Source organism: Trichechus manatus, unplaced genomic scaffold (genome assembly GCF_000243295.1).
Source record: "Trichechus manatus latirostris isolate Lorelei unplaced genomic scaffold, TriManLat1.0 scaffold00009, whole genome shotgun sequence".
NCBI lineage: Eukaryota > Metazoa > Chordata > Mammalia > Sirenia > Trichechidae > Trichechus > Trichechus manatus.
In genome coordinates this window covers 3,493,385-3,511,740 of record NW_004443945.1, presented here as the reverse complement: position 1 = coordinate 3,511,740, position 18,356 = coordinate 3,493,385, and the positions used below count along the sequence as shown (strand labels likewise).

Genomic DNA, 18,356 nt, shown 5'->3' with positions numbered 1-18,356 from the left:
TCACTCAAGCGAGGGTTGAGCACTTGCTCAATTTTCAAGAACGTCGGAAAATGGACGAAACCAAGTCGGAGTCTGGCGGGGACCTTGTCTGCCAATCAAATCTACTCCACAAATTAGCCACGAGCTAGGTGTTCCCTGGTTTCGGAGGCGGGAACTGAGCGGCAGAAGGTGAGATGTGTGAAGATGAAGGTGGGTGGGGCAGGGGAGCGCGTTAGGAGCCAATAGGAGCTGGATCCGGCCGGTCGTGACCTTCGGATCCTGGAGTTTTGGCTCATTAACGCACTTCGTGGGAAAATGAATAAACTGGCATATTCATACAATAAAAATAACTGAATGAGTAAAATAAGCCAGATACAAGGGTACATACTGTATTATGGCATTTATATAACGTTCCATAACAGAAAAAACTAATCTGTCGTGAAAAAAAATCAGAAAAGCCTTTGGGGATAGGAATTGACTGGGCAGAGAGATAAGAGAACTTTCTGGGTGTGATGGCAATGATCTGTATCTGCCTTGTTTTTTTTTTAAAAAAAAGCTTATGAGAGGCATAATGGACAGATCAGGCTAATAATACCTGAACTCACTGATTAACTTAACATCATATCCTCTGGTGGGATGCATAAGAAATACAGAGCATCGCCGTTGCCAAAAACGACCTGATCAAGCCTCAAGATCTATCAGTTTATAGAAATATAGAGGATAGATAGAAGGAACACATTAAAAGACTTCACAGGGATGAAATTAGCCAAATCCAAAATGCAGGAAATTATTTGTCTCCTTAAAGAAATAAATGGCAAGGAGAAAAAAATGGGATGGGAAGCCACTTTAGAATAAAAGAAACTTAGGGATATGTCAACAAACTGCAGTATGTGGACCTTGCTTGGATCCTAAGTCAAAGAAATCAACTGGAAAAGTCCTTTATAAAAGAACTAGATAAAACTATCAGGATAATAGCTGATATTAAGAAATTACTAAAAAAAAATTAAGGTATAATAATAGCTTGTATGTCTGTAAAAAAGGAGTCAACTCAAGATACATATTGAAGCACTTATAAATAATGTGATGTCTAGGGTTTGCTTTAAAACATCCCAGGTCAGGAGATGAGGAGCAAGAATGGGGGATAATAGATGGGAAAAAAAAAGGTCATTTGTTAATTGTTAAAACTTGGTGATGGGTACCCAGAGATTTGTTGCTATTATCATACTTCTACCTTTGTATGTTTGAAAGGTTCTATAACACCAGGTTAAGCAACAAAAAGCTTTCTGTGCCCGTCACTGGGCTTCAAGAGCTCATCTAATATTTTATGCTGAGCCTCCCCCATAGCCCCCTCACGCCTTTAATTAGATCAAATCTGAGTTGGAGCCTGTCCTGAGATGGGTGGATTTCCTGTCCCTTAAAGCAGATGAGTGAAGCATATACCCTCCGGGGCTCAGGGACTTAAGTCCCTTCACTTGCAGCTTGCCAGCTTCTTGATCTTTGCTCTAATGCTGCTGTGAGCTGCCCATTCCACCTGCAGCCACTTCTCCACAGCTTGGGCAGAGCCTTGTTATCTGTTACCTCCTCCACCACACGCTTCACCCGTACCCCAAAGTGAAGCTCCACCTCATCCGGTGTGGTGTCGATGTCCTCCATCGTGTCATGAAACAGGACTGCCTGCGGACAGGGGCCTATGGAGTTTTGTGACCCCAGCCCAGTGGAACACAGAGCTGGATGAGGTTCCCATCCCACATTCCAGCTTCCCAGCCAGGGCTGGGGAGCAGTTACCATAGCACTGCAGTGTCAGTGGGTTAAGGTCCGAGACACACAGACAGGATAAAGCAGAAACGCGTCAGCCTGGAGGAGGCTTAGGGGCCTTGCTTGTTGGCTGAGGTCTGGATGGGCAGGCTGGGAAGGTGAGAGGCACGATTTTCCACTCTAAGACAGGCTGGTTGGAGCGAGGTTCTCCAACCATTTCTTCATTCATTCAACCAATATTGAGGTGTTAGGAGCTGGGACTACAGCAATGAACAGACAGGTCTCCTGCTCTCATGGGGTCTACTATGGAGGCAAGGTGGGTGATGAGACACAATGCAGTAACAATTCCAGGCACTTGAATTAAACAAGGTGTGGTGATGGTGAAAACATGAAGGGAGCTCTTTTAGACTGGGTGAACAGGAAGGTCTTTCTAAGAAAGTGACATTTGACCTGAGACCTGATGGATGAGGAGCCAGCCATGTGAAAATATGGAGACAAAGAACCAGTAAGAACAAATGCCTTTGACTGGCACATTAAAAATGGAAAGAAGGTTCAAGCTTAGTAAGCAGGAGGGTGTAGGGAATGATGTACATGGAAAGCACATTCAAGTTTCTAAGGACAGCTTGTTTCCCTACCCCACTGGTGAAAGGTCGTGGTCAGATGACTTGCATGAGTTAGAATTGCAAACTTAAAATAGTCAAACAGCATCTTACACCTCTTAAAAAGTCCTAATGGCAAATGACTATAAATATTTTTTTAAAAAATCATAAAAATATTGATAAGCTTTGAATATAAACTATATAATAGAAGGGCAGTGAGAGCAAGGGTCATATGTCTTATTCCTCCACTGCCATTATCACCAGCATCTAGATTCTAGAATTTTGGTTGGCATGCCATCAGGCCTTGTCATTCATACTGAATGAATGCTCAAGTTAACAGTAACTGTAACTGCTATTAATGACATATGAAATAGCAAAGAGTATTAATAGAGGGGCAATGACAAGGTTGGAATGTCTTGTTTTCATTAATTTTAACATCCTACGTGTATTTAAATTCTGAGTATCTAATTTTTGCTGGTAAGTTGTTAAAATGAGACATGGTTGAAAACTGTCATTGGATTATGTTGCTTGCATATGTCCCATTCTATTTATAATAAAGGATCTCTAAAGACTCAGTAAATTTAGAAATTATGCTGGGTAGTCTTAAGATTCCAGGAATTTTAGAAGCCTTAGATAAGATCAGACCTAGATTCAAGTCCTAGCCATCCTATAGTTCCATTAGCAGCCACATGGCCTTGGGAATATCCAAAAATCTTTGAACCTTTTTCATGATTTATAAAAGAGGCTTATTATCTATTCTTGCCTACCTTGCAGCATCCTTGTAGTAATCTGGTGAAAACTGTAAAATCAGACACAATTTAAGTCTTAGAAAGTGGCTGGAGATTATGTTGTGAGCCCTAAAGCCTTTCCCTGCTTTGAATTTTTTGTCAACCCCCCACTCCCCAATCTCTTCCAGAGCCCCAGCAACTAAAAGGAAGATGTCCAATTTTTGGTCGGCAAAATCCATCACTGAGCAGGGTGATCTGCACAGAGTACTCTGTTGCGGATTCCTCTGGTCATTCTCTCAATAGATGTTTAATGACAAGGAATCCTTCCCTTCTCTCAGTCTCCAGGTTCACAGTTAAACCCTCCTACCCCAGACGGCACCAAGCAAGACTGCTGCATTTTAGTTTATTTTGCACATAAGGAAAACAACCAACTGACTAAGCAGTTCCAGAACTGCTAGTATTCATTAACCAAGAAGGAAGTGAGGTCAGAAAGCAAACTTTCCGTTTCCTCCTGAACACATATTGCAAGTATCACAGAAACAACAACACATGCAACATGGGCTGCTCTTCAACACACAGAGAGCCTGAGCAAGAAGGGTGAGTAGTGATGATACACAGCAGTCAGACCTGAAGCAGTGCTCCAGGAAGTTTGAATTTATTGAGCCTGACGCTCACCCTGGCCCTTTACATACCGGCCCTGAAGTTCACTGCCCTTTGTTTAGATTTAAATCCAAGCAGCTCTTCCCGCTCATATTCCAGGCCCATCACCTCTTTCTGTTCTAAGGCAGCTAATCCATAAGCAGAAATCTAGCCAGTTCCAAATACACTTGCCCAGCTGTTTCACATCTCCACAAGGTTGACCCCAACTCAAATTCTATATAGGAAGTTCCCGTTGCTGTCAAAGAACTCCCGCCCCCTCTGCACTACTTTGCTGCTGAAGTTCAAGTTCTGGTCACTTGGTTCCCTTGTCTTCAACTCCTCCAGCTTCTCACCATTTGGCAATCCATCACTGACAGTTCCTCCAGTGCTCTCACAATCACTGGCGTAGTTCTTCTGCAACTCCTTCTGATGACCCAGGGCTGCAGCTACAGGCACAAAGCTCTCCTTTATTCTTTCCAGGCTCTGAATTCCTTCACTCCTTCCCTTCTGTTTCCTTGGTGTATGTGTACTATGACTGTTCAACTCTATCACTTCCAAAGCTGTGCTGCGACTCTGGCCTTTGGATGAGGCTTCACCCTCCGGCATCAGCAAAGAGCCTGATACAGAGTGGCCTGCAGAGAGTGGCTTCGTGATACTCCCAGAAGCCTGAGTCTGCCAGAACGAGTGGGCAAACCCAGCTTTCTTAAGAACTTTTTGATCCTGCTTCAGTTTCTGCTCCAATGTGGGTACAAACTTGCTTTTTAAAACCCTTCGGATCACATCAGTGCTGACATCAAAGCCTTCAGCGAGTCTGGGAACTGACCAGGACTCTGCAAATTCCTTATGTAAATACCTATGAGAAAAGAAGCAGGTTGTCAAATTGTGAAGAAGTCTTCTATCAGAACAGCTAACTAATAATACAACTGATAAATAAGCAAAAAGATAGGGGCTCGGAAAAACTGCCATCACAGTCCTCATTTTGTGCAAGCTAAATGGTTGTGTTCCATTTGTGTGTGCCAACAGCAACACCTGACCACTCTCTGCCAGGTCACTTTATTCCACATCAACTGAATTCCTTCCACTGGTCCCTCATTAAATCCCAAGGATGGTGATGACTGTCCTTTCCTTCAAAGAGCACAAAATTTGGTAGTGGAGACAGATATATTAAGATATGATGACACTGTGGTTTAAGTGTTACAGCAGAGAATGCTGTGAGAACACCCAGAAGGGAGACCCAGAAACAGGCAATCACAGCACTTTTGGCCTGGCCCTGGAACTGCTTCATCAAGTCCAAGCTAGAGCTGGTCTGGAAGGACGAAAAGGAGTAATAAGCTGGCAGAAGGGAGGAGAGAAAAAGAGTAGTGATGGTAGAGGGAGCAAAATGTGAAATGCAAAGAAGCACATCACCTTTGTTGAGAGTAGCCCAATTTGTCTGATGATGAGGGTAGGACCAAGACTATGTCATGCTTAGGAATCTGGAGTTTATCCCAAGGCTACAGGGACCCAAAGAAGGATTTTAAGCAGTGGAATGCTAAGAGCAAATTTCCATTTTGAAGCTAGATCTAGAGGCAGATTATCAGTGGCAAGAATGGAGATGGACAGATCAGGCAAGAAGTTGTTACAGTCAGCCAGGGAGTCTGAACTGAGGCACTGCCAGTGAGGGCAGAGGAGGGAAGAGGGTTGAGAAATACTTTAGGAAGGCCAAATGGTAGAACTTGGTAAAGAGCTAAATACTGGGAGACGAAGCGTTAAGGCTGATTATTCAGGATTTTAGCTTGAGGCCTCTGGGACCACTTAGGGTTATATGGAAAATAGAAGCAGAATTAAGTTGTTGAACAATGATGAATTCTATTTTGTACGTGTTGAGTCTGAGGAACCTGTGTTACATGCAAAAAGAGATGTCTAGTGCACAGCTGAATATATGGATCTAAAGTTCAGAGGAAAAACATGGATTGGTGATGACAGATTTGGAAGTCCTAAACCAAAAGGAGTGTAGCTGAAGCCATGCTGAGTAGCTGGATTGGGCAGGAAAGTATCCAGATACAGGAGGAAGGAGGAGAGTCCGGGAAGAAGACTCAGAAAAGAAGCCCTAGAAACAGAAGGAAAATCAAAAAAGAATGGTACTCTGAAGTCAAAAAAGAAGAGAATTTCAAGAAAGTGGTCTATAACGTCAAATGCTGCAGAAATGTTGAGGATAAAGATGAGAGTGTTAGTTGAGTCTAGCACTAAGGAAGTAACTTGTGGAGAGCAGCTTTATTGTAATGAGAGAAAAAAAAACAAGAGGCAGCCAGGGAGCCAGCAGGTAACAAAAGGTTGAGGGAGGGCCTTAAGTTGACAGATGTGGGTCTCTGAGAAGTAGATGGGGATATGACTTAGAACACACAGGGGATTGGTTCTAGACAAGTGAAGGGCTGCCACTTCCTCTGAGATGTGAGTATACAAACTGGTACAGGTTAAGTCTGAGAATAGGAGGGGAGGAAGAAGACCAGGAAGGTAAAAGGGTTCTTATCTAATGGCCTGTTTTTCTTTGAAGTAAAGGAACATTTATTGACCACGAAAGGGGAAGTGGGGGTGACACGTATGAAGTTGGAAGGTTTGAAACAGCTGTTGAAGACAGGAGAGGGAGATGACTCGGGGTGTACAAGAGTTGTTACAGGCTCACAAAATCTTCTTGGCCGGCTCTTTATTCTAAGTCTCAATTCCAGAGTCATTCTAACGAGAATGTAAAATGGCATATAACCTATGGAAGGCTATTTTAGCAATATTTATCAAAATGAAAAATCTATTTGCCCTCTGATCCGGAAACCCTACTTCTGGGAATATACACAACAAATAAACCTGGCAGATAGGCAGAACAACGCACGTACAAAGTTACTTACTGGAGCACTATTTGTAATAGCAAAAGAGTGGAGATGACCCAAGTATCCATCATAGAAGACTGGTTAAATAAACTATGGTTACTATGCATCTATAAAAAAAGAGAAGGCGCTCTCTCTTCTGAAATGTAAAGATCTACAGGATATATTAAATAAAAAAAAAACAGGTATAGAACAGTACTTATAGTATGTTACAGTTTGTGACTAAGGAGATGAAAATAAAAACCCTATATTCATACTTGCTTGTATTTGCGTAAGGAAACCTGGAAGAAGACGCAAAAAACTATTAAAAATAGTAACCATAGGAAACTGAGTGGGAGTAATATTTCTCAATGTGTATGCCATGTTTTATTGTCTTGCTTTTGAGCCATATGTATTACCTATTCAAAACAAAAAACTTACAATTTAAAAAATTATTCCTTTAAGGTTTTCTAAGTTACAGATTCCCTCTTCAGAAAAATGCATGGATCTTAGGTTAAGAACGTTATGATCTATTTAGAGGTTAAATGTTGAGATGACTGTAATTTACTATTTAAAACTGAAGTGGAAAGAAAAAAATATATATATACATATATATATAAATTTCAGCAAAAATGAACCAAATGTGTCAAACTGTTAGAAACCGTTAAATGTAAATGACAGATTTATGGAGGTTCGTTATATTATTCCACTTTTCTGTTAGAAATTTTCCACGACAAAAAGTAAAAGAAAATATAAAAGCAAAACCTTTCCAGATCCCCGTATGCTTCACTTCCCATCACAGCAGATCCTAACAGGATACCTTGGGTCTTACCGGATTTGCTCCATGGCTTCCCGCGTCAGGGTCCTGGGTGGGGCACCTGGCGCCTCCATCTGCCTCCGCATTTTCTGGAACCGGACTGCTTTTTTCTGTCGTTTCAGGGCACTGAGGGAGAGAATTAAGAGCAGAGGCCACGCGTGGAAGCAAGATAGGTGGTTGGAGGGCCTCAGGCTAAATCACGAAACGGCCAGCCCTTTTCTCTTTGTAAGCAAGGGCAACCGGGCCATGTCTGCCGGCTTTGACCTGTTCAGTATAAAGCCCCAGAAATCTAACACCTAGAACAATAACGGCCCTGGAAGTATGCCGAACTCTTAAACGGGTGATGAAATACGTCACTAGTAAAGGAACATGGTGGTTCCACGGTAGCTGACCACCTGCCGCGGCGCCCCAAACAAGTGAGAAGAAACAAGGGTCTCTGCGGATGCGGCGGCAGGGCGCCCGGCGCAAACGGGGCGAGGCCTGGAGCGCCGGGGGTGAGGCCCTGCTTCAGGCTGAGGGCCCGGGAGGGAGCCGGTACCTCTCCACCTCCTGCAGCTCTCGCTCCTCCGGCTCCCAGTCGGAATCAGGATCCGGCTCGCGGCCGACAGGGCCCGGGCCTGCCACCCCCCGGATCGCGAACCCACAGCAAGCAACAGTAGCGCGGACACGGCCGCCCAGAAAGAAGCTAAGAGCAACCGCCATGATGACGAAATCAACCCCTCAGGAGCTAACCGCAGCAGCACCGGAAGTGAGAAGCGCGACCGGAAGTAGGTGGGGCGTGGCGCGCTCCTCCCCCCCCCGCCCCTTTCATGGAGAGGGCAGGGATACGTGGGCTTGAACGGTTCAGTGGGCCAGCATTCCCGGTGGTTGACTGTAGAGAAGACTTCGCTGAAACACAAGGGCCAGAATGAAGTACGGACGAGCCTGGAAAACGGCATAGAACTTTAATAAAAAGACGGGTTCAATTGCTAAGAGCTGCCCCCTCCCCAGGCCGGCCTGTCTGCCTCCGCCACAGGAGCTGGCAGGGGCCTACCCTCGGCGGTCTCCTCCTGACGGCGTCAGCCTCGTCCTTTGGGCACCCGGCTCCTCTGGAAGAGAGGCTTCTTGTGGGCCGGGATGACCTCCAGCCCCAGGCCGCACCCAGGGTTCGGCCCATCACCTAGCGATAAACCCGGGCTAAGTCTTGAAGGCCTGGGATGAGTAGATGCCCGGCCCTGGCTCCTCTTCATCTTTTAGTCTTTACTGATCCCAAAATAATCTTAGGGTGTAGAGAGAGTCTTGGCATCTTTGTGTTTTGCCTTATGTAAACAGGGTTCCCGGCCAGGGCTTTTCAAACTGGAGGTTGACAGACTTTCATGTAGCAAAGGTCCTTTGCCCCTTTGGAAACCTGAGTAGGTTCTCCAGGAGCCGTTGAGTCCTGGGCTTGCTTCCTGCTTTTTACCTGTGGTGGCTGATGTTGAGGAGTGCACTGGAACGCTGAAGCAGGGGTGCAGAGGCAGGGCAGAAGGTGAGCTCTCGGGCCTTGACTGCTCTGTGCGCAGAGTCTACCATGGAGGGCAAGGTGCAGCCAGTCCATGAGTCACTTGCCACTCTTCCCGGGTGCAGAAGATAGCCCTGCTTTGGGGTTAAAGAGGGTGGCACTGATCCTGCCAGGGCGCGGTTTATGGCTTCTAGCCTTCTGCTGGCTTGTCCTTCTGCAGTGGAAACATGGGTCCCCCTGAGTTGGTATTCACAGAAGAGGTTTGCCTCACCTCTTCCCCATTTGTGGCCCAACACAGAGGAATGGCATCTCATGCTACCCTGTAGCGTCTTTACCACTCTGTATTGCAATTGGTGGGTTTACTTGTCCATTTCCCTGTTAACATTTGTTGAGTGCTGGGATTGTATTTCTGCCATTTCTATCTAGTAGGAAGTAAATAAATGGTTTCACAACCTTCCCTATTCCCACACTCCTGGAAGGGCTATATTATATTTTGGGAGCATCCTAGCTGCAATATTAGCTAGTGAGGATTTACACAAGTGAAAGTGACTAGAGCTAGTTTCGTATACTTACGGCTAGTGAGCCCGACTCTAGCGCTGGAAAAATAGCGCCTCCCAGATTTCTTCATTAACAGTGAACAGGGCCCTTTAGCTGCTGGATCTCCTATCCAGTTGAAGTTCCTGGGCTGTAGATGGCACTGGGAATGATGTGGAATTGCAGCATTCATGCTTGGCAGTGGCCCTAAGATCCTGGGGATCAATTCGTGGGGCCGAACTGGATGCAGGAAATGAGGAAGGCCCTGCTCTGTGGTGGCCCCTCGCAAGAGCACCAATGGGACCAGACTCACAGATTGCAATTCTTGACTGCCCAGCCTGTCCTGGTGAAATCTAGGCTAGAGGAAAAGAGCAGTCCCTTACCACATTTCTTGTGAGGTTGGACGGAAGTTGGAAGAAATAGGTAACTAAAAAAAAATGTCTTCTAGGCTATAGTCACTATTTAACCAGTTATTCCTTTGGGGCTAAACAAGAACAAAGAACCCAGATGGATTTGCTACTAGCCCAGGGAATAGTGAATGCAGCAGCTGTTTTGTTGGCCCAAGATTGTTTACTTATCTCCCATTGGAACCAGGGCACTGGCAGTGCTAGGGAGAGAATTACACAGAAGCCACTGAGGAGGGTGGTGGCCTTGTTATTTGTCAGTCATGAGTTTTGGGTTATTGTGAGACAGGAATATGCAGAGCAAATCTCTTGTAAGTGAGAAGGTTGGGAGCTGCATTTTGCTGGATGTCATTACCAAAAACAAGGGAGCTTGGGAGCAGATGCAAAAAAACCCAACAGACCCTCTTCCCAAGGCCCAGCATACATTGCTTTCCCAGGTTCCACTGCCAGATACCATCACATTAGCCTCCTGTAATGTGACCACCACCATGTGCCAGTACCACAGCCCTTGTTCCCTTGTTCTGCAGGAGGCTGTGTAGGGACCCTCACCCGATACTCATGAAGTTTTTTCTGGCCCCGATGGCTGGGATGCAGCATGCGGTTGAGCTGCTCTACAATACCCAGGCTTCGAATGAGATTCTCCCTTTGTAGCAGGGCCTTCATCCGCTCCAGCTCCTCCTCTTCCACAATTTCCTGCGGCTGCATAGTGTCCAGGTGTACTGGTGGCTGCTACAAGGAACATGAGAGATAAATGCAGGATCTCCAAGGATGAGTCCTAAATCATCAGCAAGGATGGCTACAGGACCCCTGCCCACTCTACCTCTGGCCCTTCCCTGACTTTAGTGTACTGTTCCCACATCCCTCATCTACTGCTACTCTTGACCCTTTGTTATCCATTCTTTCATCTCCTGTTCCAAAAGGTCAGATTCAATTTATTGATTGTGAGCTCATCTCTCTCTTTGTGCAAGGGGAGGAGGGGACAGCAGATTCCCTTCTCTGGTAGTGCCAACCCATCTTCCTGTAAAAAAAACAAGAGCCACAAAACCCCTGACACCTCTTTCTCCTGGATCCGGTTCCTGAAAACCAAGTGGGTGGAAAGGCCTCGGGGCCCTGCCCTGGATCGGCTCTTCTCTCCTGCTGATTCCCCCTGGTTCTGGTCCTTGTTTTCCTTTCTCTTCTTATTGCTTGAGGTCTCCTGCTGTTCCTGCTTGAGGCGGATCTCTTCCAGTTGCTGCCTGGCAAGACACAGGAGCTTTAGATACTGGAGAAATTGTTTTGGAGAGAAGGGGATGAGAAAAAAGGGGAAAGAGGAAATTATGATCTGTTTTTGGGACCAATGGAAGAGGAATAAGGGGAAGATGGGAAACCTGCTAAACTGGAAGAGTCATTAGGAGTCTCATAGGATGTGTAGTTCCACTCCTCATTCTTCAAGTGTCTGGCTCTGGCTCTGCCCCCACCCAAGTGTACGGAGAGGAGGATGCAGGGATTACAGGCCTGTGTCCTTGGGCAAAGTACCTGGCACACTCCTCTCTGGCCTTGGAAGCAGCAGTCTCCTGGAAGAGGGAGCCGTTGTGCTTGAAGAAGGGTGCATACTTCTCCGTGTCAGGCCCAGGGTAGATCCGCCGGTATCCCCCCAGGTGGGAATCCTCATATCGTTCCTGGTCCAGCATTGCTGCATGGGAGGACTGAATTTGTTCTCGCCTGTGAAAACCAAGCTCAGGGTGAGTCAGAAAAGGACAATGAGAATGTTCAATAAGGAAAGGCACACTGGCTAACGCTTTTGAGAACCTCCTGATAGCTTTATGGCCTTCTGGGCCCCTGCCTGCCCATGTGGTGAAAGCTGCCAAGCCCATCTTTGGCCAGCCTCACCTGTGTACAGTTATGAAAATAGGTTCAACTTCCAAAAATCTGCTTTTCATCTTTAATGCAGAGGAGTCCACTCATAAGCTAGCACTCGAATTATCACAATCTTTTAGGTTTCTGTTATAGGAGTAATACATATTCATTGCAGAATATTTAGAGGAGCATAAAGAAAGAAAAAACCTCCCATAATCTTACTATGCAATTAGCATATTGGTTATGATTATGGCCTCTAGGGCAGGATCTCCCAAGTGTGAGTCCTGGTCTTGCCACTCAGTACCTCATTCTTTTTTTCTCCCCAGCCTTTTCATAATGAAAATGTAATCATATAACGACATTTTAAAATGACTACCTAGTATTTTAGTGTATGATTATAGTTTTATTTAGTCCAGTTTTCAACCTTTTTTCCCCCATTGAAAGGCATTATTAATGACACCGACGTGCACAGCCCTATGTCGTGGAAATACGCAGGGCATTTCTTGTTATACTTCACCCCCATTCATTCCACAAACATTTGAGTGCTGACTGTGTGCTAGGCCTGAAGGATATATCATGGCGAATCAAATACACTCTGTCCCTGCATACTGGCATGCAAGTAGGGGAGAATGATGTTGTTACAGGAATAAGCCTAAATCTACTCCAGTTCATTTTTATGCATCATTAACAAGTTATAATTTTAGTATTGGCAACAAACTACGATGTTTGGAACCCATCTCACAATTAAAACAATGGGTGATCAGCACTGATTTAAACAATCCCCTATTTTTGAACAACTAAACTGTTTCCTTTGTTTCAGTGTTAAATAAGCTTTCTCAGAAACCAGTTTGTAGAAGAGCTTTGTTATAAAAACAAAAACAAGCTAATCAAACTACATAAAGTTCTTTATGTGCTAATATGAAAATAGTTCTAAAATATATTGCTAAGCAGAGTACAGAAGAGTATGCAAGTTATGCTATTGTCTGGGTAGCCAACGGGAGAAAAATAATTTTTATGAATGTGTGTGTGTGCATTAAATATTTCTGAAAATATACGCATGACTCTAGGAACAATGATTGGCTTCAGGGAGGAAAACTGTAGCTGGAGGAAAGGGGTGGGAAAGAGACTATTCACTGTATCTTTTGAATTTTGATATAATCTATGCAAAAAAAAATTTTTTAATAGCTAATCAGTCCCAGTCCTTGTCTTCCATCTAGAGCAGGACTCCTCCTCTCAGAAGTGAAAGAAGACAGAGTTACACAACTAAACACATGTCAGACACCTGAAGCACCTGGCTTCTCGTGGCTGTTGGTGGTACTGGAAAAGCCGCTCCTTGACTCGCCGCTTGTCTTCCTCTAGCACCTTCCTTTTGTCACAGCCCCGGAGGTTGACAAGGGTCATGGCATCACAGAGAAGCGCATCCTTCACTTCTCGATCAAGACGTGAGTCCGTGGTGAAGCTTGGAGAGTGGTTTACCTGCCAGGAGGAGTCATTACCCGCCCCCTTCCTAGGCCACCTGATCCGGTGGTAGTCTCTTGCAGGCTTAATTGGAGGGTCTGGGAGAGACATCCTCTTCTAATGGCCTCAGCCAAGGAGACCGGATGCTCTGGTTTCCAAGGCCATAGAACTCTGCCATAGAGATCCCACCAGTTCACAGGCTGGTGAGAGAAAATCAGACAGCCTGACTCTACAGATACAGTGTCCTTAAAGGCAAGGCTTACACTGGGAAAATGTAGAATTAAAAATTGGATCCCTTGGTAGAGGCCAGAGACTACCAAGATTTGACTCAGCAGGTCAAGTGTAGAGGTCCTATGCCTTCTGCTGGTGAACCACCAAGTGTTCCCACCCACCCCAGGGCTGCTACTCTACCACCTGAGTGCACTCCTATCCCAAGTGTCCTGTTCAGGGAGGCCTCTGAACCTGGTTTTGCAAAGCCTAGGAGATAATCCTCACCTCCAGCAGCCAGGGCTTCAGCTTGTGGTCCAGCAAGATGTCAAAACCAAGGATCTCAAAACAGGCACATGTACCTCCACTCAGATATTGGGGAAAACAGGTTCGGTAGTTGTGGCGAAGAACGGAATGGGCTGAGATGATGGTTTTGATGATGATGTCTTCAATGTCCTTCCACAGCTCTCGGGGGTCGTAGCTATGCTCTCGCAGCCAGACATTGAGTGTTGACAGCTTCCTGTGAGGCCCAGTGCTCAGAGGAAGGCCAGTTTCTATGCCAGTGGAACCTGGCTAAAGCAGGGGGCTCCCTAATACTACCCTGAATCCCGTGCCCAGGACCTTGTGCTTTAAAGGGCTGTGGTGTAGTGGATAAGAGCTCATCTGCTAACTAAAAGGTCGGCAGTTCGAATCTACCAGCCACTCCTTGGAAACCCTGTGGGGGCAGTTCTCCTCTGTCCTATAGGGTCACTATGAGTTGGAATCGACTTGATGGCAATGGGTAGCAGCTTGGAGGAGTCCCTGGGTGGTGCAAATGGTTAAGCACTCGACTACTAGCTGAAAGATTGGCAGTTCGAATCTACCCAGAGACGCCTTGGAAGACAGGCTGGCCATCTGCTTCCAAAAGGCCACAGCCTTGAAAACCTTATGGAGCAAGTTCTACTCTGCATACACGGGGTTGCCATGAGTTGGAATTGACTGGATGGCAACTAACACAACAAAGCAGCTTGGAGCAGGGCTTAGTTATCAGGGTGAGATTTGGGGCTGAACTTGGGGGACAGGCATGGGACAAGGGTCTGTAAACGCTGAGTTTTCTGGGCAATCAGCTTCCCAAGAGACAGCTCAGTTTCATGGGCTGCTGAGACTATGGGCTCAGGGGCAGAGAAAGCAAGAGAAAATAGTAGGGAGTACCTCTTACTGCCCACAGCATCATCCCGGACAAAATTCTCATTGTGTTTGTTGATAGCATAGTTGGTCAGGTGCATGCAAACATCATCCTGTGAAGAGAGTGGCCCTATGCTCTCAGACTGCTTCTCTGCAGCACTCTTGTCCAGCCCTTTGTGCCTCTGTATTGCCCATCCCTCACCAGGATTGCTTCTCTCCTGTCCCTCTAGGCTTTGGAACAACTTTCAGACTTCATCCGAGGACTGTCCTCTAAGCTCTTGGGAAAGAGGGTGTGCTGGGCTCCTCCAGGTGATGACCTTTCCTCAGTCACCACCCACCAAATGCTCTCTTTCCAGCCAGATGCGGAAGCTCTCACTGGCTTCATTCCTTGTTCATGCGTGACAATGACAAGCCCCTCTTCTTGGTTTCTCCATAGAACCTTTCTACATAGAACCTGGCCCCCTTACCAGGTTGTTAATGCTGGGCTCCACATAGGGCATGGTGGCAAAGCGGGCCAGGCCCTCCTCATACATGAAGATCCGAAGAGGGTCACAGGACGTGATCAGGACGTAGATTCGCATGTCAAACTTGAAACCATCAATGAGGAGCGGCTGAGAGCACGCAAACCCATAAGGAAGAACAACAACACACTTGAAGTGCTTACTATGTACCACACACAGTTTCAAGTGCTACGAATACATAATAACTCATTTCATTTTCAAATTAACCATATGAAGTAGTTACTATTATTATTCCCATTTAACAAATGAGGAAACTCAGGCACAGAAAGAATAAGAAAATTGCACAGGGTCACATATCTAGGAAGTAAAAAAGCTAAGGTTCAAACCCAGGGAGGCTGGCTCTGAACCATGGCTCCATTCTGCCTCCAAGATACCAGGGATAACAAAGGGTAGGAACCTAAAACCAGCTCCCCACTGGCTTTGGGAGAGGCAAGGCACCCCAGTGCCGGGGGTAGGGGGACCTGGCGGTCCTGAGGCCCCCTTCACCTTAGAGATGTATTGCTGACAGATCATATGCTCTCCTGGCTTGATCTCCCGGGGATTTCGGGTGATGAAGATGCCCCGTCCCTGACAGCCACTGTCCGGCTTGCAGATATAAGTGCGGTTTTTCCGCTGACGACCATAAGACTGGAAGTCCCCGTAGCTATGTGCAGAGAGGGGCTGGTCAAAAGGTTTCTGTGCACCATGGCTATCCCTGGGCCCCGTGGAGTTCTTCCTGCTATCCCATGCTCTTCGTGGAGCACGTGAACTCAGACCCACTTTTCTCTGACCAGCTGAAGCTCTCTCATTCCACTTCCATCCCTCTGAGACATTCCTAGGTCACAAGGCCAGGGTCCGGAGGGAACGCAGACGGCGAGCCCTTTCCTCCCCCAGTATCTCAGCATGTGAAGCCAGGCTCACTCACTCTGCGGGGAGGCACCAGGTGCGCGGGAAGATGTTGTATTCAGTAGGATAGAGCTTCTGCATGCGGTTGAGGTTCCGAGCCAGCAGATCTTTGCGGCAGATTTCTGTCATGCCAGGGAAGTGGTTGATTTTCTGAAACAGAGTCAGTGGTTATACTACCCCCAGAGTAAATGACAGTTCCTGGGAGCTGGGCATCCCAAGAAGCAGTGAGGAGGATTGAGGGTAAGGTAGAAATCACAGTGGACGTAAGCACTCTACCTATCACTACCCAAGGGTGAAAACAAGATTCCCTAAGGCAGGTGAGAAGGACTTCCTTGACCACTGCCCAACACACACCCACACTGGGTTAGGAAATGAAGGGCAGCAAGAAAGGGTGTACGCTAGCCGGGACTTTGGGCTTTCTTACCACTTTGTATCATCCTTCAGACCACCAGAGAGTCCCTGGGTGGTACAAACAGTTAAGCACTCGACTACTAGCTGAAAGATTGCCGGTTCAAACCCACCCAGAGGTGTCTCAGAAGACATGCCTGGCAATCTGCTTCCAAGAGGTCAGCCTTGAAAACCCTATGGAGCAGTTTTACTCTGCACACACGGGGTCACCGTGAGCTGGAATTCACTCCATGGCAAGTAACAACAGACTATCAGAGACTAGTCCTATAAGGACAATCGGTGTATGATAGCACAAAGCAAATAATACAAAGAACATTTCCCAAAGGATACAAAAGAGAAAAGGAAACTCAGAATCAGTCCTAGGGAATGCACCGCTGGGCTCCCCACAGGGCATGGCTTTCTGTGGTGGTCTGGAAATCCCTGGCTACTCGGTGCTGCCCAGTGTTGGGAGGCGGCATCATGGGATGGGTAGGCACTCCCTCACTGGCTTTCCCACTCACTAGCTGTGTGAACTTAGTACTTCTGAGACTCAGTGTCCTCCTCTGTAACAAAGGGGTATCTACCCCTCAGTGTTGTTTTTGAGGATTTAATGAGATAAGAATGTAAAAGCATTTAACACAGCATCTGGCATAGAGTTACCAGTTGCTGACACACTCCATGTGTATCAGAGTAGAAATGTGCTCCATAGGGTTTTCAATGACCAGGCCTTTCTTCTGAGGTGCCTCATAGTGGACTCAAACCTCCAGCTTTTTGGTTAGCAGCCTAGCATGTTAACCACTTGCACCACCCAGGCACTCTGATATATAATAACCCTAAACCCAAACCCACTGCTGTCTAGTTGATTCTGACACATAGGCAACCCCATAGGGTTTCCTAGGCTGTAAATCTCTACAGAAGCAGACTGCCACATCTTTCTCCCATGGAGCTGCTGGTGTTTTCAAATTGCCGACCTTTCAGTTAGCAGTCATCACTTTAACCACTGTGCCGCTAGGGCTCCTTGATATATAATAAGCCCTCAATAAATGTTAACTATCGTTATCCTCATCTACACCTGCTCCCTGCATGGCCCTTCTTTGAAGCTTCTTGAAAGCGTCTAGCACCTGTTCTCTCTTGGGCTCCTCTCCCAAGACTGGTTGTGAAACAGATTATGGTCTTCTGAACTCCCTTCCTGGCTCCCCCCACCCCAAATAAGCCTGTGGGCCCTTTTCAATGATTTTATTGCTAATCACCACAAAGACCCAATTAAAGGATAATAAAAAATACCATGAGGAAGTTATATTCTTCTTATGGACCCTGGTCCATATTTCCTGACCTTCCTGCTGCCAAGCAGGACCCCATGTCTCTTAGTGGATGTGGAGTGCTAGGCTAAGCTCCTTAGGAGCAGGGCTTCAAACTGATTCCTTCTGGTTGGAACCCCTGCTGAGAATTGCATTTCTAACAAACTTCCAGGAAATACTAATGGTGCTGGTTAGGGACCAATCCTGAGATGCACCAGTAGAGGTTCTCAAAATTTATTATACATAAGAATCACCTGGGGATCGTGTTAAAATGTAGATTCTGATTCAGTGTATCTGGGGGTGGAAATGCAAATTCTCAGCAGGGGTCCGAACCGGAACGAACCAGTTTGAAGCCCTGCTTAGGAGGCTGGGTCATTCAGCTGGCCCTGCTGATAGCCCTGAAGCTGTTTCCCAGATTTCTCTGTAAAATGGGCTCACCTGCCCTGAAGGAGGCCAGTTGGGCACAGATGTCTCCAGGCAAAGAGCAAATAATGAGGTAGGGTATGCCCACCAGACCCTTTCTTCAGATAATAGAAGCTCCAGAGACCCAAGAGCAGACTATTTCTATTCGAGCAGAATGTCCTGGGTGTGGCCTTTCCTGCTCTGCACAGGGGTACAGCTACAATGAGTGGCAGACGTGGGTGCCTGGGTCGGAAGGGTGGGAGTAGTCATCCTGAGGCCTCAGCCTTTAGAATCTTGGACCAGCAGGTTGGTACCTGAAACCTCTTCATGTCCATGACTCGTTCCAGTGAGACAGAGCAGTCTGTCCAGTACACAGTCCACTCCTCATCCTCTCCCACCTCCTTCAGGCCACACATTTGGGCTGCC

General features: G+C 46.5%; 3 protein-coding genes across 3 annotated transcripts; all 3 read right to left on the bottom strand.

Moving 5' to 3' along the window:
• Positions 1 to 509: 509 nt before the first annotated feature.
• On the bottom strand, positions 510 to 8,089 carry NGRN (neugrin, neurite outgrowth associated). The gene is made up of 3 exons (XM_004370635.2): positions 7,893 to 8,089; positions 7,370 to 7,480; positions 510 to 4,553 (listed from the first exon to the last, which is right to left on the bottom strand). The coding sequence occupies exons 1-3, from the start codon at positions 8,054 to 8,056 to the stop codon at positions 3,929 to 3,931; spliced, it is 900 nt and encodes a 299-aa protein (XP_004370692.1). The 5' UTR covers positions 8,057 to 8,089; the 3' UTR covers positions 510 to 3,928.
• Positions 8,090 to 8,216: 127 nt separating this feature from the next.
• LOC111819459 (tubulin polyglutamylase TTLL13P-like) lies at positions 8,217 to 10,229 on the bottom strand. The gene is made up of 3 exons (XM_023725907.1): positions 10,197 to 10,229; positions 9,408 to 9,726; positions 8,217 to 9,048 (listed from the first exon to the last, which is right to left on the bottom strand). The coding sequence occupies exons 1-3, from the start codon at positions 10,227 to 10,229 to the stop codon at positions 8,792 to 8,794; spliced, it is 609 nt and encodes a 202-aa protein (XP_023581675.1). The 3' UTR covers positions 8,217 to 8,791.
• LOC101352173 (tubulin polyglutamylase TTLL13) lies at positions 9,675 to 18,345 on the bottom strand. The gene is made up of 10 exons (XM_023725944.1): positions 18,245 to 18,345; positions 15,863 to 15,993; positions 15,445 to 15,601; positions 14,905 to 15,048; positions 14,465 to 14,550; positions 13,562 to 13,793; positions 12,891 to 13,084; positions 11,288 to 11,473; positions 10,827 to 11,007; positions 9,675 to 10,501 (listed from the first exon to the last, which is right to left on the bottom strand). The coding sequence occupies exons 1-10, from the start codon at positions 18,263 to 18,265 to the stop codon at positions 10,229 to 10,231; spliced, it is 1,605 nt and encodes a 534-aa protein (XP_023581712.1). The 5' UTR covers positions 18,266 to 18,345; the 3' UTR covers positions 9,675 to 10,228.
• Positions 18,346 to 18,356: the final 11 nt, after the last annotated feature.